The sequence below is a fragment of the Podarcis raffonei genome, chromosome 13, assembly GCF_027172205.1.
Source record: "Podarcis raffonei isolate rPodRaf1 chromosome 13, rPodRaf1.pri, whole genome shotgun sequence".
Taxonomy (NCBI): domain Eukaryota; kingdom Metazoa; phylum Chordata; class Lepidosauria; order Squamata; family Lacertidae; genus Podarcis; species Podarcis raffonei.
In genome coordinates this window covers 38,097,820-38,125,247 of record NC_070614.1, presented here as the reverse complement: position 1 = coordinate 38,125,247, position 27,428 = coordinate 38,097,820, and the positions used below count along the sequence as shown (strand labels likewise).

General features: G+C 45.2%; 1 protein-coding gene and 1 long non-coding RNA gene across 3 annotated transcripts in view; one reads left to right on the top strand and one right to left on the bottom strand.

The window, feature by feature from the left end:
• LOC128399310 (uncharacterized) overlaps positions 1-27,428 on the top strand; it is a 78,044-nt gene that overhangs the window by 42,087 nt on the left and 8,529 nt on the right. The window lies entirely within an intron of this gene.
• Positions 3,333-27,428, bottom strand: part of GRIN2D (glutamate ionotropic receptor NMDA type subunit 2D) — a 59,958-nt gene continuing 35,862 nt past the window's right edge. For both annotated transcript variants that reach the window (XM_053360610.1, XM_053360611.1), the window contains 4 exons: positions 22,007-22,167; positions 17,836-18,023; positions 10,493-10,725; positions 3,333-7,767 (listed from right to left, as the gene is read on the bottom strand). In XM_053360610.1, the coding sequence (XP_053216585.1) occupies positions 6,325-7,767; positions 10,493-10,725; positions 17,836-18,023; positions 22,007-22,167 (2,025 nt within the window). In that variant the 3' untranslated portion in view covers positions 3,333-6,324. The remainder of the gene's footprint in view (positions 7,768-10,492; positions 10,726-17,835; positions 18,024-22,006; positions 22,168-27,428) is intronic.

The window sequence follows — 27,428 nt, the reverse complement described above, 5'->3', positions numbered from 1 at the left end:
CAAACGTCAATCTGCTGTTTGTTCTGATTAAGCGCTAAAGAGCAGTTTTTCATAGGGAATCTCCATGAAAGCTCTGGGGCAAAAGGTAAGTGTGGATAAGCCCTCAGAGAGAGCTGTGAGATTTATTTGTTTTTTAAAGCTGGGGCATGGCTAAGAGAGGTACAGTTGCTCTTTGGATATTTCATGCCAAATTGGTGGTAGAGCTGCCTGCTTCAAAAATCCCTTTTCTTGTGCGTTCATGGTAATTTGTGCTCATGATGCTCTCAGGGTGGTCATGCGTGATCCTGCTTTCGATACTATTTATGCCAGCAAAAAGTTTTGGAGTGTTCGTATTGCTTCATTTTCAGTCAGTGCATGCCCTGTAACATCCTGCTGAAATCTCATAACTTTATTCCACAAATCTTCTGGTTATTTTTGTCCCACTTCTATTGCTCTGAAGCCCTTTCAGACAGCCATAACACTGGGAAAGCACCACAGAACAACCAACAAAACAGACAAAACCCACCGTTAATTTACTATTATTGTGTTAAGAACATGTTGCAAAATACATCCACAATAAAACACGAGTCTGGAGGGTCTGCTTGCATATTTATAAACAAGCAGATGTTAAATAGATGTCACAAGTCTCCAGTGCTGCCTTGTCTAAAGCAAGCCACCCTATGGCTCTTCCTCTAGACTTCTTAATGGGGACTTGGGAAACATTTAACCGTAAAGTTGTGGCACTGAACAGCTAAAAATTCCAGACTCCATATTTTGTGCCAAGGAGAGCCACATTAAGAAAATCTGGTATTATCTTTGCTTATTTTGGGGGACGAAGTGCCAAACTGTCCATGACATTAATCACATGATTTGCCCCTGAGTGCATGATTTTTCTTTCAGAAATCAAGACTGGGACTCTGGAGAGTGGGGCATAAGTGCTGTTTAGCTCACTGCAGTCTCAATTGGAAGGGGGGAGGCATGGCTGCAATTTACATGAGTGGGGGAAGGCCTTGCAGGGGCCCAATCTGCATTGAATTGCAGTGGAGGAACTCCTGCTGGCTATTTATGAAATAAAAATTGTGCACTCAAGGACAAACTATGTATGTGATCAACACCACCTATAGTTTGGTTCTTAATGTAAGCAAATTACCTGCTCCCTCTTTTTCCTTGGTTCCTCTTCTTATTTTTGTTTTCTGCTGTTTTGTGAGATTAAAACAAGGCTGGCGGTTTGTTAGAGGGAGGTGGGTGAAGAGAGGAGGGGTGAAGAGAGGATGAGCCTTGTTTTTTTGTGACTCATCAGTATAGAAAGAAAGGAATGCAAACCTTAAATAAGAAAGCTTCCCCAAATATGCACACACGCAGAGAAACCACACTGGCGCAAGGTCTGAGCGGGATTAAAAAAGCCTTTATTTCTTATGAACGCCCTAAAATAGTATCGAAAACCCTAGCCCCTCCCCCCCATCCGGATGCCTGGGTCCCTGCCCCACCCAAACCCTGCCCCATTCTGTCGTGGGGCGCTGCCCCATGGTCCCACTTCCCCACCCCACCCCAGCGAAACCCCACCCATTCCAAGAAAGACCACCCCCACCCACATAGCCCGCTCCCTAAAACAGCAGTTCTAAAGTTATTACTAAATTGCCCCCCCAAAATAGGAAAAGGGACAAAGAGACACAAAGAGAGAGAAAGAGAAAGCAAGGTTGGGAGTGTGAGTCTGAGGTTATTATGGGTTTATTTATGGTTGTTAGTTTACTTGTGAGGGAGACTGCATGTGGTCCCGATTCTGCACATGTAGTTGTATCTCAGTGTTCATTTATTGGAGGTTTGGGGGGTGCACCTCTTCTGTGGTGCATTTTATGTCACACATTTTCATGTATGCTACAGTTCCTATGGTTTTAGATCTCCATGTCGGTGGGTCCTGTGCACACTTAGTGAAATCTTTAGCAGATTTTGCTTACAAAAGATGCGTGTCTCAACAAACACATTGCCCTTCCTGGCGCCACCCTTTGCTGCTATAGACTCAGGGGCCACTTCACACGTGACGTCGCTTCCTAAACCATTTAGGCCCACAGTCCTGCCACAAGGCAAGCAATAACGTTACCCTTATCTGCACGCCGGGAAAAAACGTCAAGTGTGCCGCAGTCCTGGCACGGCTGCTTTTTGCAAACGCCTCTGTCGGTGTGATTTGTATACATGTGTGATTGTGGGTTCCTTTGAAATGCTTGTGTGGCTTCGATCCTGCCTACCTGTATCTGAGATGGAGGCTGTGTGCTTGCAATGTTTGATTGTTTTTTTAAAAAAATTGTGGTACCTTTTTTTGCTGTGCAAGCTCCATTAAGCGGCACATTAAGTCTGTTTTGCGCAATGGTGGGTTTTATATGCAGAGGCTCGTTTCTCTACCTGCAGGCGTGATTGTTTGGTGTGTGCTTGTATGCCTTTGTGCTTGACTGTGGCTGTGTGATTGGGAGTGTGTTCCCCCTCCCCTCCCTGCAGTTCACTGTTGGCAGTGTGTGCACCATTTTGGGAGTGACCGTATGTGACTCTGGCACCTGGGACTGTGCCACTCTTCTTGCCACTGTATTGGATAACTTTTAGAGTTGCGAGGGACTCTAGAGACCCTTGGATCCAACTCCAGCCCTGAGACAGGACATCCTGTACACTTAAAGTCTCCTCAGCAGATAGGAGACCTGCCGGTTTGTTTGGTGGCTGAATAATTAGAGGTGTGCCAGCACCAGCTGGTTTTCCCAGAAGCGGTCTGGGCCTTATCCCAGTACTGCCCCCCTCATCAGGACTTCATTTCTGGACTTTTTCGCAAAAATGCTAGCACCTCAGTAAAAAAGAGGATTCACTGGTTCCACCAGAGTTCCCTCACAATTCCTGTGACCAGACACGGTGAGGATCTTTGCTCCTTTCTCCCTCTGCAGCTCAGTAATGCCAGCCTGACAGGATGTGGCCAGATCTATACACTTAAAGCTCATTGTTTTATGTCCTCTCCATCTGCTGTTCTCTCCCTCTGCTTTCCAACGCCTTTTTAAATATTTGAAAACTGTCAACATCTCTCTCTCTCTCTCTCCCCGCCCCTTCATCTTATTTTTCTCGAGGCTAAACAGACCCAGTTACTTCAGCATCTCCACATATGACTTGCCTTCCAGACCTTTGATCATCCTTGCAGCTCTCCTCTGAATCTTTTTCAATTTGTCAACATCCTGCTCGAACTGAGGTGCTCAAAACCAAACACAGCACTTCAAACGAGGCCTTGCTGAGCACAAGCCTCACTTGGCTAGGGGAGGATGGATGAGAGGAGAGGTGCTGCTGCTTTACTTGGTCAAAGTGGTGGCCTGGACCTGTGTCATTGAAATTGCGTGCAAGGGTAGCTCCTGCACAGTGCCGAGGAAAGCTGACAGATTAAAGAAACAAGTGGCTTTCTTTGCTTTGTTGCTTCATTCTGTTTCTGCTTTTCACAGAAAGAGAAGTGCCACAGAGCACTTAGAGACCACCCTCTGGGCCCTGGAGATGCCTACAAATCTGGTAAGCCCAGCCTCACCTTGTGGCGTCCTTTGAGCAGTCTAGCACTTTGGCAGGGTCCGCCAGCGTCAAGTGGCTCGGTCTGTGGGCTGCCATTTTAAACTTCCTGCTTTGCTGCAACAGGAGCACTACGGGAAGTTTAAAATGGTGCCTTGTAGATGCTTGCTAATGAAGCCTATGGCCACCAATGCATGGCCTCTGCCCCAGCAGAGGACACTTTGTTGAGGGCCCTCTAAAGCCTGTAGCCAGACCTGCCTTCAGACCTGCTGAGCACTTCAAATTGATCTTACAAAAATTAGATTTGCAGAGTGCAACATTCTGTCCCTAACACCAAATTGGCACTTGCATGGAAATGTAGCGCACACAGCACTGGCTATGTCTCCGAGAGGGGCTGGGACTGGTGACACACAGTTTACAAGCCACTCGTGGCCCTGGCAAGGCTTTGTTTCATGTGCATGGTCTTTTTGATTTCCCCAGAATCCTCATTTTCAAGGTTTCTGGAGAAGACTGAGAGCCTTGGGTAAGGGGCAAAATGACATGACTGCTTCATGCCATGACCCTTGTGTCGAAATGTGGGTTGTGCCAAATTCCCATAGAGCAGGGGCAGGATGAGAAAAAGAGTGCAGCACAGGTGGAAGGTGGATGCTGAACATTTTTCCTGCCCGTGACCCTATTACCACCACCACTTCTCCTGAGCTGCCTTTTTCCTGGTAGCTATTACTTCTGGTTTCACCCCATCAGAGGAACACTGCTTATGGAGAAGTGGTTGTGGTGTTGGACTTGGCAGGGGCCTGGTTGTATCATATGGGTTTGCTGCCTTCAACTCTAGTTTGCCCCCCAAACTTGAGTTAATCTGTAATGCTGCCCATGGACTTTATGTTACTCACTCCTGCTTTAGGGAAAGTTCCAAACATTCTAGAGATGAAATATAATAAAAGAATACCCTGTTCCCCCTTTTCTCTTCTGGATTCCTGCTGTCTTAAGGTTTAGAACCATGCCAAGACTCCCATCTTATTTACTAACCATTTATATTCCTGTCTTCCATGAGTTTTGTCTCATTATTTTTTCCTTTTTTTCAAAAAAGAAACAGCTCAGTTTGCCGATTAATAGCCACATCATGTTGCAATGGATCTCAGATCATTTGCAAGCTGAGTGAAAAACCCTTTCCTTCAGACCTTCTACTTAAGTACACTTGGCTTCTCATATTTGCAAAAGTTTCTCCTAGAAACTTGCAAAATTCTAAGGCTGGGCATTTTCCAGAATAGTGCAGAGACTGGGCTTTCAGCTGGCTTTAAGGTCCGCCTTCCCACTCATCAGCAGTCTCCAGCAAAATGAGAACTTGTGTATCTTCTCTGTGGAAAGGTGCGCGAGATGTACCTGCATTGGGAGCACATTTATCTTTCCCTGCAATGGGAGATGCACAGTTCCCCCCTCAAGCAGGAAGCATGGAAATAAGTTTTATAATCACTCTCACATCCAGTGTTCCAGCTTCTCAGAGCAACCAGCATTAAGATGGTGTGTGGTAATTTTAGTGATGCGAATATACAGTATATTATCTGTTGAATGAGGTTTTTTATTCTATTAGATTTAATTTTGTTTGGTTTGAAGTGCAGGTGCCCTTTCAGTCTATATAGTCATGTTTTCTGTCATTTTCTGCAATAGCTCTCTTAGCTTGAGAGCTTTGGTGCACTGATGTAGGATTTGTGAAAACAGACACTTTCAGTCATGGGACTGGTTTGTCTATGTGGTTTGGGGGGCAGTGATTGCTTTTGCCCATTACAGCGCACAAGTGTGTGTATGTTTTTTCATTTCAGCATCCATGATGTTTGCATGTGTTGCTATCTCTATCATAATGGGTGCATGATTGCAAGATTAAAGCAGGGGGGAAGGAGAAAGAAGGTGGTGGTTAAGAAGAGCAAAGAAAGCAAGAAGGGAGAAGAGGGAAATGTGCAGGGGGGGGGGAATATCACAGTTTTCTGTTGAACAAAGTCACAGTTTTGTCTCCTAACATCCCCTCCCACCCAGAAGTCCAGACAGTTTTGTGGTTATTGTTGTCCAAGCCCCTCCCCACCCCCTCCGGAGCCTGACTGATGGCACTTCCCCCCTGCTGCCAGTCTACGTGGGGACACAGACTCTCTCCAGGTTCATGATTGGTTCATTTCATTGGCACTCTCTCGGGTTTTGTTCAGAGAGTAACAGCCCTGCTGTTGCAGTAGCCAATTGCCCCTGGCCACAGGAACCTACCCCATCGATGTGCCACAGGGTGGCAGAAAAGCCCTTTTTCTGGATATAAAAGGTCTGTTATGGATACACAGGAGAGACTAGTTCCCCTCTACCCCCTGCTGTAAATCGGCTGGTGGATGGGACTGGGTGTTTTGTCACAGGGAGCTATTCTGGTGGCACTTGGGGTAGCAGTCTCAGGGTGTTACCCCTCTCTGACATATCATCTCCACTCCCCTGGGTTTTTTAATGGGATTATTGGTGGTTCCAGTCCCCACTGTTTTATCTGTGATACTCTTTTGGTTGAACACTTCCCCTTTTCTGTGGCAGGGAGATGTGGTCCTATCACATATATTCCTGGTGGCATCCTGGTGGCATGCCCTTTGTCTTGGTGGGTTCACTTGTGGCACTGTTCTGCTTCCCCCTCTCTGCAGTCATCTTCGTGGTCCTCCCTTCTTTCCATTGGGTTGAACCACAGCGCCATCTCCACCACCTCAGTCCCCACTGTGTGAGCTCAACTACAGCTCAGTCTTTTTTTCCCTGCTGTCCCATCTGAAGCCTCTTTCCCCACCCCACCCCCACCCCCACCCCACCTGTTGCTGGTCATACCTCTGACTCCAGGCTAGAGAAATGGGCAGAACCACGGCGGGCAAAAAGCTCCCCGCTTCTGCTCACCCGGCGTGGCAGCCACTCCGGCGAGAAGCCGCCCTGGTGTCGATGGGAGGCCCCGCAGCGCACCATGTGGCAAGAGCTGAGGTCCTCCAGGCTGCGGGAGGTGGGATGTAGAACTCCGCCAGCTGGCCCCAGCTCGCAGGAATGGTGATGGCAGCGTCGGTGAAAGCCGTGGCGGTGGCGAGGAGCCAGGCATCCATACAGGCTACAGTGGCGGTGCTCCCAGTCCAGCCGGCGTTCCAGACGCTCCTCAGAACAGCTCAAGTAGCGCAAGGCCTCCTTGCGGCATGGTGGGGTGGGTGGCGGGAGCATTTCCAAGCTCAGGCAGTGCTGGCAGGGACCGTGGCATCCGTGGCACTTGGCCAACTTGTCGGCTGACCAGTAGTGCAGGGGCTTATGCGTGGCAAAGAGCTGCCTCTCTCGGGACGGGTATGTGCAGAAATAATCCGGCGACTGGTACCAGCAGCTATGCCCATCACTGTCCCTCTCACAGATGTCAGAATCAGAGTCAGAAAAATCCACATAATGACTTTGGCTGCGCAAGCTGGCACCTACGGCAAGCGGGTGGGAATGACTGCGGCAAATGTGAGCCCGGGAGCTCCTCTCTCGGCTGGATGACGTCGGGCATTTGACTTCTGTCTCGGCTCGAGGCAGAGACGTCTCTTCGGCATGTCTGTAGCGGGAAACAGGTGGGGAGCGTTCATCCTCATAGGACAGCCGTGTGTAGCCATACCGACCCCGTTCTTTCCCAAAAGGCCGACTGCTGCCCCGTTCCAACTCACAAGGGCTTTTGGTCGCATAGCCACTGGAGGAGCCATCATACTTCTTCACCTCTGGGGCTCGGCTCGCTGCTTTCCCGGCTTGGAAACTTTCATACAACCCACGGAGGGATTTGCGTTGCCAGCCCGATGCCACCGGTGGCATGTCGGGAGTTTCTTTCTCACGCACAATGGCAAAATATGAGGGAGGATTTTCCAGCCCCCGGGAGGGTGGTGGCGGAGACAGCTGACAGGGCGCCATCTTTTTGCTACTGACATGATCGGACAGCCCTTCTGGTTCAATGGGCCCATAGAACCGGTGGAAGCCATCTGAGAAAGGGCTCTTGAGGCTATGGCGTGGGGGTTTGGTTGTGGGGAGCTCTGTAGGTGTCGGAGGGTACAGATCCTTGTAGCAATTGGGACTACGAGCGTGGCGCCACCGTTCCACAATGCGCCGTTCGCGAGGCAGGAAGCTAGAACAGGGAAGTGGAGGGCCAGGGGGGCTGGGCAACGCTGGGGCTGCACCTCGTGACGGGCCGTAGGTGTGGTTAAGGATGGGTAGCTGCTGCTGATCTGGGACTTTGGGGTCTTCACTGCTGCAACAGCTGTACATGCCCTGGAGCGAATTGGAGAAAGAGGGATAAATAAGGGGGCTGTTGGAACTGTAGCACAACTGCCAAACTACAGGGAGGAATACTGTTGCTGTAAGACCTGCATGGGAAATATGGTGGGGACCATGATGAACCCGAGTACTAGCCTGGGGGCAGGCTCAGTGCATACTACCCCTCCTTCCCTGGGGGGTGGAGGGGCGGAGGGGATCCACAAAGAAGAGTATAAAAGTCATCTGTATTGCATGCTCTTTGTGAAACCCATCAGGACTTCCTCTGTGTGATAAAGTATTGCAGGCATAATGCTCTCTCTTTTTTTGGGGCGCTCTTTTTGCAGTTCTTTATAGAATATCATAAAGAACGGTTTCTCCAGTTCCATGAAAGTGCAGTTACTTTCTAACCCATAGCCTAGAAATCTCACTGGGGGTAATTAGCTCTAGCACCACCTACAACATCACTTCTTCTCTGCTCACCAGCTCCTCATGTCACTTCACCCCATGATTGATTTTCTACACACACCATTCACCCTGCCCCATCCTGGCTGCTGCTACACAACTCTTCTCCCCTGAGTACAGGTAACTAGTCTCACAGATTCCTCACCCCATTTCTCCATCTCAGTGATATTCATGGGGTCACAGCCCACAATTTGGAAAACCCTAGAGTGTTCATATTCCTGATGGTATCCCATATCCCTCGATTGTGAAGGGCCTCTTGTTATAAGACCGTCTTCCTGTACCAGGTAATGATAAACACCAGGGAACTGGAATTCTTTCCCTTCTATCCTTCACATGCATACAATCTTCCACCCCAAATGCTACTCCAGATCACTCTCCACCATGGAGAGCCTTCTGCTATTAACAAAGAGTGCACTTCCCTCCCACCAGCCCTGAGCCTGTCCTTCATAGTAGGTCATTTATTTCAGAGATGGATCACTGTGGCAGTGAATGGAGGGAAGCAGAGAGGAGGATACAGTGAGGGGAGGAGGAGATAAATACAAGTGGAGAAACTGACATAGTGAAGATCAAAAAAGAGACAATGGAAACTCTCCAGGTAGAGGAATCAGAGAGTAGGGTGGGATTTTTGCCACCTGGCTGAGTGATTAAAAGCAAAACAAACTTAGCCTCAGTGCTAGGCGGCAGCAATTTTTAATCTGCATTTAAAGTGATCAACATATGCAAATGAGAACTATAAAGAACTCAATTTGTGCTTTAGCAATGAGAATCTGTTTTGAAAGCCAGGGGAATGGCCTGTTAACGTCATCACTACACTACAAATTTAATCTATTTTGAAATCTCTTAACTACCGGGCTTCCCCTCCTCCTTGTGGAATGTGGTCTGTAGTGTGCCAGCAAGTCTTTGTTAGTCTTCCCAGCCACATCATAGAAATACCGTGCCCCAGGTTTCCCTCTGTAAGCCAGAACCATTTAAAAGGCTTGACACCAGTTTAAATTTGTAGTATAGACATAACAAGATATGATGAGTATGCTCCTCTTTCCTTACCTAGTAACCACAGCCAATCTGGTGGCAGAAAGCAGGGCTTTAAAATGAAGTAGTATGGCTCAAACCTCATCTTTAGGAGTTAGTCACTAAGAATCCAGCATAGAAATGAGAGGGATATAGAGACAGCAATGGAGTCGGACATAATGTTGAAATAGGACTTCCTGCATTTTTTTCTTCTGCAAGTGAGCTACCGGTAGATATCGCATTTTGTTTGATGGATGTAGTAACCAGCAAATAAAATGCAAATATGCTAGTCTCTCTGGTACTGTTCTACTTGATTGCTCAGGTACGGTGCCAACCTCCCTTTTAATTTTTTGAAGTGCAGCAAATAGATTCATTCACCTGAACATCAATTTTTCACCTTAGTTTTAAAAGACCGTCAACACAATTTTTTAAAAGTTGAAAAATTGTTCCAGCTAATTAGCTCTGTGCATCCAGCTTCTGCTGCAGACAGGCAGAACTGGTTTTCCTCATATCAGTCCCACAGTGACCCCTACTATTCAGGCTAGGCATGTACAGGTGGTGACCATTTTAGGCTCATCCAACTGACATGCGATCGCTGACACATGGGTCCTTTTGGATCCAGAAGAGGGAAGACCAGGGGCGTAAAGGGCCAGGCAGGCTGATGAACGCTGCGCTGATGCACATGGGGGCTGGGAATGGAACCACCACACAGAATGGTCAACACCTGTATGTACACAACCATAAATTAATAGCTAGGGAAAGGGGAAAATGTAGACGGGTGTATACATTATTTTCCATGTTAAGGTAACCCAAAGTCTGTGATTTGTACTATGAAAACCTGCATATACAGTACTGACTTCTTTTGCATAATTTAGTCACAGCAGAATGGCAAAGAAAGATGCAGGCTCTATAGCCCCATCTTTAGACTACTAGAAAACTTGCAGAGACCCCACCTTTTGCTTTTGAGACTGTATAAGTCATTGTCTGCACATACACTTCCATGCTTACCTTCACAGCCATAAAGGCTAGAAATGGTTGCTGCTTTCTGAGGGGAAAAAGAATGGTGAGATTCTAAGGATGCTGATTTCTGCATACAGGTGTGGTGTGATCATAGATTATTCACAGTCCTGGGTGAAAGGAGAGTGATGTGGAAGGAGGGAAGAGCTTACTCTCTGGACAAAGAAATTGACAGTAATGGATGTGAAAATAGCTTAGTGGGTGAGAGGATCAATGGGCACCCAACTGTCCCTTGCTGATCTTGCAACCTCACCCTGCTGAAGGCGAGCAGGAAGTCCAGCCGCCCTGTATGTCTCATACAGTGACGCAGCTTCCAGTAGATTAGGTGTTCCCAGGCAAAGACCAGCAGACTTAGTCCCATGGCCACCAGGAGCATGTAGAAGACACCCGCCATGTTGTCTATGTCCAACTTGCTACTCATCACCTCAATTTTGTCATTGTGGCAGATCCCTGATAGCCACAGGCGCTCTAGTAGTTCAATCTCATCTGAAACAGAGGAGGGGATGGGAAGAAGAGATGGAACACAAGAAATGTGCCTTTTCACAACCTTCCCTTGGTATGGTCCATTAGGCATCAGTCCCAGAAAATGCAGGAGCCCTTTTGCTCAATGGTAGGGAATAGGGATTTTGTTCTGAGGTCTCAAATGAAATAAGCTGTATTTATCTAGTGACAGTATAGAATCTGAGTGTGGGAGCTTGTGGAGACAGGAGACAAGGGAGCAGAACCATTCTGAGCTTAGGTACATACTTAAAGGTCAGGTATCACAAAGTACTTACCCATTGACACTATTTAATTATCCTTTTATGCTTAGAGTTGTGAGAGCTTGTTCTCGTCCTGTCTTTCCAGGCATGTATAGGTGGGTAACCTTCAGCATTTTACTGTAACAGCTTCATGGTGAGTACTGGCACCTCTCTCTTTTGGTTTAAAAGTGTGACACTTACTGTAACAATTTCATGTTGAGTACCAGCTCCTATTTTTCTAGAAAAAAAGCACTGGCCAACATTAAGCCAATTTGCCAGCTTGGACTTATTTGTATCTGCCTATTTTTACACCTCCATGCTGGTGAAGGAAGGCAGGGCTGCTGCACTTTTAATACAAGCACTACAGGAGGAAATCTAGCGGTCAAGCTCTTGTGACTAGGACTTGTAAACTGGGGCATTTGCAAGGGTGTTTAGTGGCGGAGTTTGAGGGGGAAGCCTGGAGTGTTGTCTCATGGACCAAGAGACATGGATGACAAGGGAGCTGCAGCAGTGACCTACTACACCTACAGCAAATCCAAGCTAGAAGAGAAGGTACAGCAACTTGAGGCCCACCTATCCACACTTTGAGCTACTGAGCAGATGAGGAAATTCTTGCTAGAGAGTGGACTGTCCTGGAACAGAGAGGCAGGTGGGATGTCCCTAGGGAGGTAGAAGATTGTGCAGTGCAGGAGACGAACTCCTGGAGGAACATGACACAAAAAGCAGGAGCCGTGTTAGGAGCCATGCTGTGTCTCTGGAGCTGCAAAACTGACTCCATGCCCTCACTTTGGACACCAGTTCTCAGCCAGCGTAGCAAGAACAGCAGCTGCAGACCTTAAAATACATCAAGGTAGCAGTGGAAAGTACAGTGTATGGAACGAGTCCTTCTGCTCCCCAGAGAAGGATGAGATGTGTGGTGGTGGCAGGCGATTCTCCACGGAGGAGAACAGAGGCAGCAGTGTGTGGACGAATGACTCATGGTTTCAGTTGTTTCTACACAAATGCACAGAGTATGGGAAACAAGCAAAAAGAATTTGAGCTCTCAGTACAAATATGACCTAAGTAGGCGTTACTTGAGCCTGGTGGATGAGACTCATGACTGGAACTTGAGAAGTGCAAACTGTTCAAAAGGAGTAGATCAAACAGAGGGGAGGAGTAGGATTATATGTAAAGGACGTGTACATTTGTGAAGAGATCCATAACGTGGAGCATGGAAGACAGATTGAGAGTATATGGATAAAAATTGTAGGAGAGGGAAACAAGAGTGACCTTATTGTGGGTGTCTGCTATAGACCTCCAAGCCAAATGGAGGACTCAGATGATGCCTTTCTACAGCAGATTCCCAAACATTCATAAAGAAGAGATATAGTAGTCATAGAAGAGTTCAGTTACTCAGATACATTGTCAGTGAGGCAATTGAAGAAATGATTGGACCTTTCATTCTTGACAGAGTTTGAGTTTCAACAAACTCTGCCAAGAATGAAAGCTCCAACAACTTCCTCAATTGCCTCACTGACAATGTCATTTCCCAGAAGTGGAAGAAGCAACAGAGGAGTCATCTTTATTGGACCTGGTCCTCACCAACAGGGAGAAGCTGGTCAACAAAGTGAAAGTACAGGGAACCTTGGGAGAAAGTGATAATGTAATATTGGGTTTCATTGTATACAAGCAAGGGAAAGCTGAGGGTAGTTGAACATGCACTCCGGACTTTAAGAAGACTGATTTCAAAAAGCTTAAGGAACTTCCCCATGATCAGAAATACTCAAAGAGAAGGGAGTCCAAGAGGAATGGGAGTTTCTTAAAGGTGAAGGCAGAAAGGCAGAAAATTCCAACAAGAAAGAAAAGTAGGAGACACCTAAAAAACCAGCGTGGCTGCATAAGGAGCTTACAGGTGAACTGAGATTTAAGAAGGGCATGAATAAGAAATTGAAGAAAGGAGAAATCACAAAGGAAGAACATATATGAGTAGCCAACAGTTGCAGGGAGGTTAGGTGGGCAAAGCTCAGAATGAACTCAGGGTTGCAAGAGAGATTAAAATTAATAAAAAAGGTTTCTTCGGCTATGTTTGAAGCAAGAGGAAGACCAAGCAAGTAGTAGGTCTCTTGTGTGAAGAGGATGGAGAAATGCTGTTGGGTGACAGAGAGAAGGCAGAACTGCTCAACACCTACTTTGCCTTTTGTCTTTACCTCAAAGGAAAGCAGTGCCCAACCTGGTGATAACAGAATAAATGATGCAAGGAAGGAGCTAAAGCCCAAGATGGAAAAGAGGTGGTAAAGGAACACCTAGCTACATCGATGAGTTCAAATCTCCAGGGCCTGATGAGCTGCACCCAAGAGTATTAAAGGAGCTTGCAGATGTAATCTCAGAGCCTCTGTCTATAATTTTGAGAATTCTTGGAGAACAAGTGATGTCCCTGAAGACTGGAGGCAGGCAAAATGATGTCCCTGTCTTCAAAAGGGGGAGTAAAGAAGATCTGGGTAACTACTGACTGGTGAGCTTGACATTGTTACCAGGGTCCTAGAACAGATAATTAAACAGTCTGCCTGTGAGCACTTAGAAAAGGTGACTGTGATTACTAAGACCTAACATGGGTTTCTCAAAAACAAGCCGTGCCAGACGAATCTCATTTCTTTCTTTCTTTCTTTGATAGAGTCACAAGCTTGATGGATCAGGAACTGCTGTGGATATAGTGTATCCTGATTTCAGTAAAGCTTTTGACAAATTCCCCCATGATATTCTTGCAGAGAAGCCGGTAAAATTTAGACTGGGTGAGATAACTGTTAGGTGGGTTTGTAGCTCATATCCATACTCAAAGAATGCTCACTAATGGTTCCTAGTCATCCTGCAAAAAAGTGGGGGACAAGTGGGGTGCTGTAGGGTTCTGCCCCGGGCCCATTGTTGTTCAACATCTTTATAAATAACTTGGATGAAGACATTGAGGGGATATTTATCAAATTTGCAGATGCCACTGAAGACAGAATTGGGATTTAAGATGACCTTAACAGATTGGAGAGCTGGGCCAAAACTAACAAAATGAACTTCAGTAGGGACAAATGTCAGGTTCTGCACTTAGGCAGGAAGAACCAATATGCACAAATATAAGATGGGGGACACTTGGCTTGCCAGTAGTAGATGTGAAAATGATCTTGGGGTCTTAGTAGACCACAAGTTTAACATGAGTTTACAGTGTGATGAAGCAGCAAAAAAAGGTTAATACACTTGCAGAGCAGGGCGACCAAGATGATCAAGGGTCTGGAAACCAAGCCTTATGAGGAATGTTTGAGGGAGTTGGGTATATTTAGCCAGGAAAAGATACTGAGAGGAGATATAATAGCCATCTTCAAATATCTAAAGGGCTGTCACATGGAGCAAGCTTGTTTTCTATTGCTCTAGAAACTAGGACCTGAACCAATGGATTCAAGTTGCAAGAAATGAGATTCAGATGAAACTTTAGGAATAATTTTCTGACAGTAAGAGCTGTTAACAGTGGAACAAACTCCAAGAGGTGGTGGACTCTCCTTCCGTGGAGGTTTTTAAGCAGAAGTTGGTTGGCTGTCTGCCATATATGATGTAGCTGAGATTCCTGCATTTCAGGGGGTTGGACTTGATGGTGTTTGGGTCCCTTCCAACTCTACAATTCTTTGATCCTATGAATCCTGATCTACTTGAGTGATTGCAAGGATGGAGCTATGCAGTGGTAGTCTTTCAGGACTGATTAATGCAGACTAAAATTGTGTGTGTGTGGTATAAAAGGTAGTACAGGTTTCAATTGTATGATATGACAGATGGGTGGGTTGCTGGGCAACTGTTCCTTGCCTCCCTCTCCCCTAATAAGCAATTGGAAGCTTACAATGGTGTACATGTGTGTTCCTTCATACCCAAGCAACAGGCTCCTTTAAATGCATACATCCATGCAAGATCATGATATGCTCTTCCAAGAGAGATTTGGCAGGCAACTTTGACTTTCAGGTGTCTCTTTAAGACTTTTTTATGCTGACAGGCCTTAGCAGTTGTTTAAAAGGTCTCTTGAGTAGCCAGTCACATTGATGATTACTTTGCATTGCTTTTAAATGTCTAATTGTTGTGGTACACTGCCCTGATGTATTGTGAGAGGATATTATTTAAATATTTTTTAAAAAATAACTATAAATAAATAATAAATACCCAGCACCCTTCAGCATGTACATATTCAACATATGAAGTTATACATCAATACACTGAAGGATTCCAAACAGATGAAATCTCCGCTGTATATATTATATACCCTCATACTGGTGGAATTATATACCAACAAAATTATGGATATTCTGTGAACCTAAAGTGAAAATTCTGCATTTAAAGAAAGTTTTAAACATTGATTATTATACATGCATTTTTTTAGTTTGCATGCTTTATTCTTGTGCACAGGTGCTTGGAATATGGAGTAATTGCAAGCAAATAGAAGTTCTAATATGTATATCTGGAATTTTGTCACTTGTGAATGTTGGCAATCCCAGGTGAATGTTGTGAATGCTTAATTAAGGTGGAGATACCCTGGCGAATGCCAACAGTCAAATAGTGATTATCATTATGCAATAAATCTGTCCCCAAAATGGGAGTATGTCTGTCTGTTTGTGGCATTCATAAAATTCATCTGAAGTTGTCAGTATTTACATGTGAATAGTTGACATTCACCACATTTTGGACATTCATTGTAACGCATCCAAACTCTACAAAGCAACCATCTGTCGGCCTCTCTCCCACACACAATTCTTACACATCATGATCCTCACAGGGCATTTTTCACAAGTGAAGCAAAGAACGCCTCTCTGTCTGGAATGCTTCACTTCTGAATGTTGTTAATCGCAGCAGAGAGAGCTGGAGAGTAAACCATGTAGCTTTTTCATTCAGCCTAATAGATGCAGGGAAGGCAAAATGATTTAAGTGTCATGGACACTGGGTGGCCCAGTTGAAACACAGCCCCGTCCCCAACATCTGCTTATATGTCCTGGTGGGGCGGGGAAAGCCCCGTGTGCTGTTCTCTAGGATATCCCCAGAGTCAGTCAGGCCTATTAGGAGAAGCAAGATTGTTGGCTAACAGCAATTAGAGCCTCAGACTGAGCCCATTAGCAGCAGCAGAGACGGAATCCAGGTTCCTCTGCTCAGATCAAACACACCAGAGCTGTGTCTGTTCATTATCCCTGGAGCTAGAAATAGAAAGCAGGATGTCTGTCTCCCATCGCCTTTGCTCTGAGTCTAGCCCACTAGGAATTGCTTGCTCTCCCAGGAGATGCAGGAGTCCTGGCTTCCAGACCTCCTTGCATGAACTGAGTCGGCTCCACACCTCTCTTGGGATTCCTACTCCCTTTCAGCCTGGATCAATTAATCCAAAATAAAATACCATGATCTGGTTGCATGTTCACTTTGATCAGTCTGCAGGTCTGCTAGGAGATCGTCAGGGAAGTGCATTGTGACAGCTATCTGGAGCATTGGAATGGGGGAGGGTGTGCAGGCTGGTGTGGGGGCATTAGTGTATATGAGGGAGCCATGTCAGTTCCAGGGCCCATAAGTCCTCTCAGCAAACTTCTACATTTGAGTTAGAAACCCCTCCCCGTCTCCATGGATAAACATACACTAAAAGAATGGGAGAAATCCACACTCCTGCTGGTAATATGAGTTTTGCTCACTTGATTAACATGAATGGGCCTGTCACATTGGTTTTGCCTGACAAATCAACCGTTGATCAGGGACTTGACAAATGGGCTTTAATTGCCCTTAATGATATCAAATCTCATTCTAGCTTGTAAATGCAACACCCATCAGAATTGGGGTGTGGGAGGAAGGGAGACAGCAAGAAAGCATTTTCATTTTTTTAATGGGACAGACAGATAAGGAGCTGTGAGTTAGCTGAAGGTGAAACAGCTTGGAATGCAGGGTGTCTCTCTCTCTGAACATCGGATATGGGATTAGTGGATTTGTTCTGTGCTGTAGGGGTGCCTATTTGCTTCCATTATGCTAACATTTTTTATTACAATGACACCATATACCTCCTTCATCTGAGGATCACAGGGCGGTTTACCATACAAAACTCTTTCATTCAAAGGAAACTATCCCATATAGCACTGCCCCATGACTTCTCAAAATTCAAGGAGCACACAACAATAAATTCAACCAAATACATAGTAAAAGTGTGTTAAAGGAAACTAATCTGTTTTAACTGAACTTCAGAATCCAGATAACCCATTTTATAGCAAAGGGTAATGAATGTTTCATCTTGGCAGACCAGCATTCCTTTACCTGACTAAGCCTTCTGCCCCAGCAAACATGTGAGGGAAAGTCCTGTTCACCAATCACTATGAAGAACATGACCCATCCATAAGGAGTGGGATTGGCAGTTTGGTACTTTTCTGGGCTCTGAGCTTACTAGAAATGGGTGCGGAGGTGGGGTGGGGGCTGAGTATCTGAAGAAGGAGCACCAGTTGCCCCATATTTCAACTTCATGCTTTTTCATAGTGTATGGATAGAATGGGGTGGTCTTGCCCCGCTGCAGGAAGTAGGATTATACATAGATTTCTTTCCAGTGCAAATTATTCAGGAGTGTCCACAGCAAGTAATAAATATCCTTTATTTCAGACACCCCTGCTCCAAAGTATCTTACGCATACACACCCAGCAATCATTGCCTAGTGGAAGAGCAGGTGGGGCAGAGACAGAGACAGAGACAGAGAGAGAACAATACCACTCACGCAGATGTTGGAGAAAATATTCCCCCCCACCTCCCAGTTACTCACACTTAAGTTTGTTCTCATCCAAAAAACCTGGGCAACTCTCAACTTCCCAGTGCTCTCCCTAGAACCTGGCATGTAGCTAAGCCTTACCATCACTCAGAAACTGGAGCAGGGCCAGGTCAATGGGCCGTTTCCACTTGGAACCTTTCTGCAGCGCAATGCCGTAGCCTGTGGTGGCAAAGACTTTCCCACTCCCTATTGTGACAAGTTTACAGCCTTCTTCCTTTCGGGCCATGTAGTTGAGGACGGCTGCATCGTAGATGAAGGCATCCAGCTTCCTGCAGTCAGATAAGAAAGGCAGGCAGAGAAGGACAGATGGATGCAGCATTTAGCGCATTAAAAATGCCTCCATTTATTATTTGTCCACCTTTGCACAGACCTATTGATTAGAACTACAGACATTCATATTGCAATTAAAGGGAAAGCATATTTTTGAGGGAAGGGGACAGCTTTCTTTAAGTGTGAGACAGCTTACCATTTAACAAACAAATAGTAAGGTAAAGGTAAAGGACCCCTGGACGGTTAAGTCCAGTCAAAGGTGACTATGGGGTTGTGGTGCTCATCTCGCTTTTAGACCAAAGGAGGGGTTTTTGTCCACAGACAGCTTTCCGGGTCATGTGGGCAGCATGACTAAACCGCTTCTGGTGCAACGGGAAACCATGATGGGAGCCAGAGCACACGGAAACGCTGTTTACCTTCCTGCCACAGCGGTACCTATTTATCTACTTGCACTGGTATGCTTTCGAACTGCTAGGTTGGCAGGAGCTGGGACAAAGCAACTGGAGCTCACTCTGTCACACAGATTCGAACCGCCAACCTTCCGATCAGCAAGCCCAAGAGGCTCAGTGGTTTAGACCACAGTGCCACCCGCATCCCTATTAAACAAATAGTAATATTCATTGTTAGACAGAGAGGCTCACTTGTTTCTTATCCCATATGTGAATATTTCCTGTTATAGTAACACACCAGAGTCAAACGGCATCAAAAAATAAACAGATTGAAGGCCCATCAATATTGTGGAAGGGTCAGGCTTTTTAAAATATTTTAAGAATTAATTCAACAGAGCACTGTGGCCTTCAGTTGAATGTGAGAGGGAGAGCAGTATAAAAATCAATTAAATAAAAACTGGTTCTTAGCATTACATGAAAGTATACGACTCCTGAGAGCCAAAAGGTGGCCACCTTTGGGTAATAAACTAGAAAGATAGAACACCTTTACGTTTATTCTTCGTTGTCATCAAATATGTCACAGGTAGGAGCTAGAAACTAGATGATTGCCCGGCAGCGTGCCTTTAAACATGACTGAGCCTTTCCATATGCTTAGCCTGACCAATTAACTGGGGTGCAGGGATTTTATTATGAGCCTGATTAATCTTCCCATTAAAGCTGTTAAAGTTTTCAGCCATAGTTATATAGCATAGGAGATACTTTTAATAGGCCCATAAGGAAAAGGTGCCCTTTACTGTTAGAACTGCACGTCAGCCACTGTCCCACTCTATTTTATCTTCGCTCCCCCCCCCTTTATTTATTTTTTATTATAGACAGGCTCACCTCTTCAGCCACTTCTATCTAGATATCTTGGTTCCAAGCTTTCTTCTCAGTCTTTTGCTTTCTATTGCCCTCTGTTTCACAGTCCTAAAAACAGACTGACCCTACACAGGGCCCATAACTTTAAATTCACATAGGATCGGATTATTAGGTGTCTCCGTCCTGTCCCCTTGTGCCCATCCCCATTCAACCATTCACACATACTGGCAAAGTTTTGGTGGCCATGAATGTACATGGTGGTATTTAAAAACAAAAAAACTCTGAACTTTAAACAACAAGAACAAACAAACCCTGAAGAGCAGATGCAGGCCACTGATTAACAAGAGAAGGAAGAACTTAACAAGCAGTAAACACACAAAGCACCAGACAGGGACAGCATAGGGGAAAGCAGCAAGAACCGAATAGTTGAATTCTCCAATAGTGGCAAAGTCATTCTTTTAGAATCTTCAGCACCGTTGAAATGGCCCAGTGCCAGAACTCCTGGCCAGAGCAGCTCCAATTTAGACAAGGCAGGCCACTATCAGTCCAGCAGCTACAAGGAAGATCACAGGCCCTGGTATCCTATGCAAGCCTGAGTCACAGCCTGAGCCCAGCAAATCAGGCATTCTGGAACCCAAGGCAGGAATCTGTACTTTCCAAGCCTGCACCTCTGGAGGAACAGACCTCCTCCACATCAGAGACCCACATCCACAGGTCACCACGTCAATGCAGGCAACATGCAGGGAGGGATTTGCCAGTGCAAATCCAGAAATCAAGTTGCTATCTGCTGGTGGTAGTTTGCAAGCTGACCCCCGCATTCTGCATTAGCCGCAACCTCCAAATCAACTGCCAAGGTAGTTCTACAAACAGTGCGTTGCAGTGATCCAACTGTGAGGTTAGCAGTGCATGGATAACTGCTATCCTGATCCCGGAACAACTGTATCTGTCTTCCCAGCCAAGCTTCCTAGCCACTGAGAACACCTCCAGTGATAGAGTTGGATCTGGGAAAATCCTCAGACTTTGCACCTGCTCCTTCAAGGAGAGAGCAGCCCCATCCAGGCCTGGCAACATACTGACTTCCCAAGCCTACAAGCCTCAATCTTGCCAGGACTCAGACTCAGTTTATTAGGCCTCATCCAGCCCATCACTACAGTACAACCCCAACACCTGCAGCCAGCTTGACAAATGGTCAGGAGTGAAGGGAACTGAAGTCACATAACTTTTGGTGGCCCAAAGTTGGAGGTGCCTGTCTTAAGTACATATATGTACAGAGTAGGAATTCTAATCCATATATAAATGATTGTGACTGTAGAATTGGGAGGTGGTTGTTAATTTGGGTTAATTAGCAGAGTATGTGGGTGTTTAAATGGTGAATCACGCACCCATAACCTTGCCAGTTGGCTTTTAAAAAATTGTTAGTAGGATTGGCAGCAGTTCCAACAGCAGTGGGAACCACCCTGAAAGGGCGCTCAAACAGGCAGAGCTACAATGCACTCCTACAGCAGCAAAAAATTAGCGTTTAAGTCACAAATGCTCACAAATCCAAAATCCACATACAAAAACCCCACATCGAAGTCTAGTTAACAGCATGATGGCGCAGCTCAATCCTGCACTTGAATGCCTCACCGTGGACTTGTCTTATTTGGTTTATTTATGAAATGAGCCAGCAGGAGTTCATAGAAGTTCACAGAAGTGTTGTTGTGGGGAACAGTGGGGAGGCACTCTTGCTGGTGTGTGCAACTACCAAGGCTAGACAAGCACTTGCTCACCAGAGTTATACACAGAAGGAGTGCACAGCCTTTAAAGGTGTTTTTTGTTTTTTTTAGGACTGCAGTTTCTATAATCAGATCTTACGCGAAGCTTACTTCCAGGTAAGTGGGCATAGGCTTGCAGCCTTAATTAATTGGTTAGATTCATTCAACTAAAAAGGAGTCCCCAATGAGCAAGGCAACAGTTTCTTTTAAAAAAAATATTTTTAATGCAATTACTTGCATTAACAGCACATGGCAAGCACAGCTTTTGCACAGACCTTCACTCCTATATGAGAGAGAAGTGGGGATGCCTCTTCTAATGTCTGCAGTGCATGATCTAAAAACAAAGTATGCTTAAAAAAAAGAGAGTAATTTTTGCTCATATGCACATTTCTGCAGATTTAATTAATTCACTGATTAATTGACCCAAACTCATATTATTATTAAATTGGCTAAGATTTCTTTAATCAGATGACAGCCTAATGAAAATTGACTAATTATAATTATAAACTTGTTAAAGGATCACAAAACAGTATGGGCATTAAAGCTGGCCATGTCACAAGCAACATCCAGCAGCAGCCTGTGTCACTCACACAGTCACATTCCACATAGCAATTGCCACAGCAATTAATGTACTACTGCTGGAGGGAGAGGATGTTGCAGAGGGGAAAACTGCATTAACTTCACTGAATATTTACTCCAAGTGTGGGCAAATGGTGGCTTCTCTACAACAGGAGTGTGGCCTCATGGAATGACGACGAGAGTGTGCGACATAAATGAGAAGCATTTGCACATCTGTTGTGTAAAAAATGGGTTATGTGGAGAGAAACATAGGGCACATGTGGTCCCACTGTAGGGGCCTACTGCAGGCCATGTGCCCCAGGGAGCAGAAAGGCTTAGGATGAAAATATATGCTGAGAACTAAGGGTCTTGGAGTTGTCCTTCCTGCTGCCACCACTGCTTCTTCCATTTCCCCCCACCTACCCTGTCTGCAGGTTCTGGAGTGCATCCTCCACGCTGCGCTGGTTGTACTTCCCCATATATTCGTGCATCTCCCCATAGTTGTTCCGAATGTTTTTCTCGGTGCTCCCGTTGGGAACAGTGCCAAATCTCAAAGGTGGGTAGTGATGCTGTGGTTTCTGGAACTGTAGAGGGAGGTAAAGGGAAATTGGAGTGTGAAGAGTGCTTCTGCGGATCTTGCCCCGACCCCTTCCCTGCTCTCCTCCCAAATGTGAAAACTGAGCAAGGACGGGAGGAGGGAGATTCTTAAATTTGCTGGTGCTACTTTTGGAGTAGTGTATTGTTGTGCTCAGTTGGCTGAGAAATAAAATGGAAATTTGGCTGGCATCAATTAGAGCAGAGTTCACCTTCCCAAGCATTATGATTTCTGGATATGGAGAAGCACCCTGTTGTGTGTGATGGATGAGACAGACGAGCAGAGTGGTATGGATAAGAAGTGGAGAGATGCATATAGTGATGGATGGGTAGGTAAATACCATGTTTATTTGAGGATGAATAAATGAGCCAACAGATTTATTTATGAGCTTCCATTTTTATCCCCATCCTCTTTGGAGCTAAGGGTGAGGCACATGGTTTCTGCTTCCCCATTTTAGCCTCACAATAGCCCTGTGAGGTAAGTTAGAAAAACAGGCTGGATTGGGGAAGAGGATAATCAGGAAGGGTTGATATCTAGAAGTTCTAAATTTTTCTCTGGGCATCAGGAACTGCCACAACCTGAGTGAACAAGTTTTGCTCATGCTCAGGGTTGACCTTCATGTCACACATTTTTTTTAGGAAGAGCAGCTTGGGAGAGGGGGATTTAGAAGCCGCTAGAGGAAACACCGTATCAGCAGGGGCAGATCCAGCTCTGTGAGTCTGTGTTTCCAATATGCTTTTGGATTCCCGCAGACGGAAAATTTGTGTTTTTGTGCGTGACTTGAAGCAGAAAAATGGCAGACAGAGAGGGGATTATGTACACCCTTTCCTCCTGTCCATCCTCCTGCCACTCTTATTTTCTCCTCTCCTGAACCTGCTTTTCATTTAATAATGGCTTTGGGGGTCAGTTTCAACTCCACAGGGTGTAATCGTTCATGATGTTTAGAGTTTGAAGGGAATTCCACCCCTGTAATGTCAGATGGACACTGATATTGGAAGATGTGGGTGGGTGGGCGGGTGGTCTGTCCCAGCTGGTGGCAGGGGTTAGACTAAGGGCCTTGTAGCCTCCTCCTTCTCAAACAGTTCCGTGACACGATAGGAAAGCAGACGGACAGTAGTATTTGGAGATGGATGAGAAGACTAAATAGATATGAGCAAGAAACTTCATGTATGATTATTGAGTTTGTCCTCTGGAATCCAGCCAAGAGACCAGTGCCCAAGCCAAGGAAAAGAAAACAAACTTTTTAGAGATTTATCTAAGGACAGGTGGGTGAGACAGGCAGTTTGGGAAACAAGACATAGAGCGAAGGGAGAAGCAGAGAGAGAAAGGAACAGTGGGATGTGGAACTCGAAGGCCATGCAAGATGAAACACCTTGAGGGTGTGTTTGTACCAGTACCCAGGCAGCGTTGATTTTGTTTTTTGTCCTTTTTTGACCCATCTTTGCACATTTCCTATGCTTACACACACCCTCTTCAACTAATGTGCTTGTTTGTTTGTTTATTGTCAAGCTGCAGAGAGCCTTTCTTCATGATCAGTAAAGGCATAGACGAGCCCTATGTTTTCCATTTTAAAATGCTCTTACAAACAGCATTTTAGCAACAATCACATTGATTCCTGTTTGCCTGTTATGGTAAGGGGAGAAATACAGAGGATGGGGGCGACTGCAGTGGATATGCAGTACTCTGCATGAGTTGAGCAGCAGATTAAACATAGCCTCTGCTCCCTATACCAAGTAAAATTCCTGGTAATTTTATTTTATTTTATTTTTTGGTGGGGAGGGGGCTCAGAAGTGCATACGATGTGATGGAAAAAAGGGAATAGTGTAGCTCTTCTGATACTACATTGTGGGCCCTAGTGAAGAGATGCTTGTGACACTACCGCAACCAAAGTCAGAAAGGAGTCAGATGAGAAAAATGGAAAGGGGCAAGCAGGGCGGGGTGGAAAGAGGCCAGGAATGGACTCATAAATAGAAGACTCAATGAACAGGTAATTCTGGGTATAGATGGATTCAGCAGTTGGCAGACAGGATTGTTGACAGAGAGGTGCACCGAGAGATCAGTGATACTGAAATAGACGGGGACACATTTAGAAGTATGAAGGGCAGAGGCAGCCTGCTTGTTCTATTACAAGAGTCTGCTTCAAGAAGGCTGTAGATGGAGAAAAACATCTTTGGTCTGTTTTGAGCATCACAAAATTGGCTTCACACAAGAGCTCTCTGAGCAAATTCAGTCCCTCCTTGATATTCCTGGGGCAACTGGGCCTTTCGACATGGAAATGGGAAGCAAAGAAACAGCAAAAATCAAATGCATCCCAGGTTGGGGACAAAATACAGAGTGCCAGCAATGGGTGCGGGGAGGAAGAAAGGGGGAGCGATGGTTTTCTTGCAAATGGGGATAATGGAAAGAGGCTTCTAGGTGTCTAAAGCTTAGAAGCCATTAGGCAGACAAAAGCGTCTGGGGAAAGTGAGAAAAGAAGATGGGAGATTGGTAGAGATTATCTGGAATTTGACAGAGGAATGTGTATGACAAAGCAATGGGGGAAAGAATTAATGGAAAAGAGGCAAATAGAGGTAGAAGAGAATACTGGGGAAACCATCAGGATGGAGAGGGGAGGGGAAAACGTTTCTACAGCTAGAAACAAAACGAGAGTCTTGTAGCATTTTAAGACATGTTCATTTATTGTACAGGAAGCTTTCATAGGCTCAAACCTGCTTTGTCAGATGCACAGAATGAGGCTTTCCACTTTTGATGGCTAAATGCAGTGCCTTCTCTAATGGCAAAGTCCAGAGGGGGTCGCCGTGTTAAGTGGGTTTTTGTCCAGAGAAGTTGATGCCGCAATTAATCTGTTAGTTTTTAAGGTGTCACAAGGCTTTTGGTTGTGTTTGTTGCAACCTGATAACATGGCTCCCTCTCTTGAATTTCACAAGACTAAGGCTGCATTGCTATTTAACCTGAGACTAGGGATGGGTGGCAAATATATCAGTTTTGGTTTCTCTTAGTTTCTCACTTTTCCAATCTTATGTTAGGGTTATATCAGCTGAATATTTTTTTTAAAAAAAGACCTAGTGAAAATCTGTCACCATTTTTGTGGGAATTTCTCCTTTGATACACATTTTTATATGCAGTTTTGCCTAATATACACATTTTGGAAAACAGTTTCCCCTACTATGATGCATTTTTGTATGTTAGTTCATTAATATATGCATTTATAGGCAAATGTTACCATTGTATATACATGTTTGTACACATTACCTTACTGGAGAACTGCAATGCAAAATGTAGGTAAGTCCGAAGGACAGCTGTGCTTCAGCTCACATACTTTTTCAGAAAATGTGAATTCAGTAAGTTCATCTTTAAAGGTGAATTGAATCAAATTTCTCCCCCATCTCTACCTGGGCGTAAGGTCCAATTGAATTCAGTGGGACTTCTGAATAGATGTTACTATGATTCCACTATAGAAACACTTATTCTTTTCCTCTGCCTGGATTTTCTTCTTTTACCCTCTCCCTCAAACCACTTCCTACTCAGTGCGAGTTGGTTAATCTGAGCTGTTTAATATTTATCTGCGATTGTGTTTCATGTTGGACGTTAATTACGCCCATTAATTACATCCCAGCTCGTTAGTTCTTAACGAAAGGGATTCAATTGGAGTGAGGCTGCCTTGCCACAGCTGGTCCGGTTTGTGTGGCCCCCTCCTTCCCCACAGCTGTGGTTGTTCGTCAGGGGCTAATTGCCAGGGGATAATCAGCCACGTTCTGGTTTATAAATACACACCATGCATGCTGGGCACCAGCAAAGTATCCCAGTGGAGGGCTATGTGGAGCTACCAAGGGTATGAGTTCCACTGCTTAGGTCAGCCACCCTTTAATCTTGACCACATGCATGTATGCATGCACAGGCACACCGACATATTTCCTGTTGCAGTTGTCTTAAGGGGAGTGTGATGGATCTGGCCTGATTGTGGGTATGTGTGGCTTTTCTGAAAGCAAGCATTGCCCACCAGAAGCCTATCAGCACAAGCAAGTGTAACATTTTAAAATTAAACAGCAATTAGGGCTGAAGGTAAGAGCTAGAATCTGTTCTCAGTGCCACCGTTAGTTTCTAAAAATGATAAGTGTGCCATGAGTGCATCAACGTGAATAGCTCTCCTGCTCTGCAGGTGGGTAATCTACAAGGCTCTGCTAGCACTTTTTCCAGAGGAAGAGCTATAGATTAGTGGCGGTGAGCTCATGCTAGATAATGTGAACTGTAATACGAATGCACACACTTGGTATGTGGGTTTCAGCCAGATCCTTACTAAGAGCTCCCTAGGATTCAGAGGTTTTTCAGTGGCAGGTCTGGTACTTTGGAGTAGGAGACAAAGATGTGCAATTGCCTGTCTGCCTGCCTGCCTGATCTTCTGGCTTTGCCTTTGTTCTGGGCAGTTTCACCTTCACTGACATTTCCCCAACAGCACTATTGGCACCGAAGGCAAAACTTTCCAGTTGCTGAGTTCGCAGTGGTCACAGCCAGGTAGCTCCTCCCCAAGCAATTTAAAATAAACCTTGCAAAACCTGAGCTGCTCAGTCAAAAAAGAATGCCCTTGCAAGACTATGCAAGTGAAGTCAAGACAGCTGAGATCTAAGGCACTGCAAGCAGACATTGTAGGCCCATGGCTTCTAAAAGTGATTTGATGGAAATGTGTACAGCAAATAACAGAGACTCAATTTTACTCTTTTGTGTTAAAGTGTAGCAAAGGTACACATCTTTTTGATTTTAGGGTTGTTTGGTTTTGGTTTAACATGTGGCCATGATTATACACACATCTCATGGTTTTCCTTGCATCCCTTTCATCATTTGTCAAACACTGGGGAAGCAGTGGTGGTCACTTAATTTTTTTATATTAGTGGAAATGGGGATATGTTTAATCTGGTCTGAAGGAAAACATTGTGCCTGGCATGTTGTTTTTGGTGGTGGAAAAGAAAATGAAAGGGGAAATAAAATGAGAGCTGTGGCAAAGGAATGAATGGGGAATTTTGTCTGGTAGGGAGAGATATGATGGGAGGGAGGGAGGGAGTGGAACTTATTATTATCATTATCATTAATTAAAATTGTATAACACCCTTCATCCAAAGATCACAGGGCAGTTCACAACATAAAAATACAAAATGAGAACACAAAATACATAATAAAACAAAAACAGACCAACCAATAATGCTCCCCCAACATTTAAAAGGCTATAGAATGTTTAATCAGCCCAAGGCCTGGTTA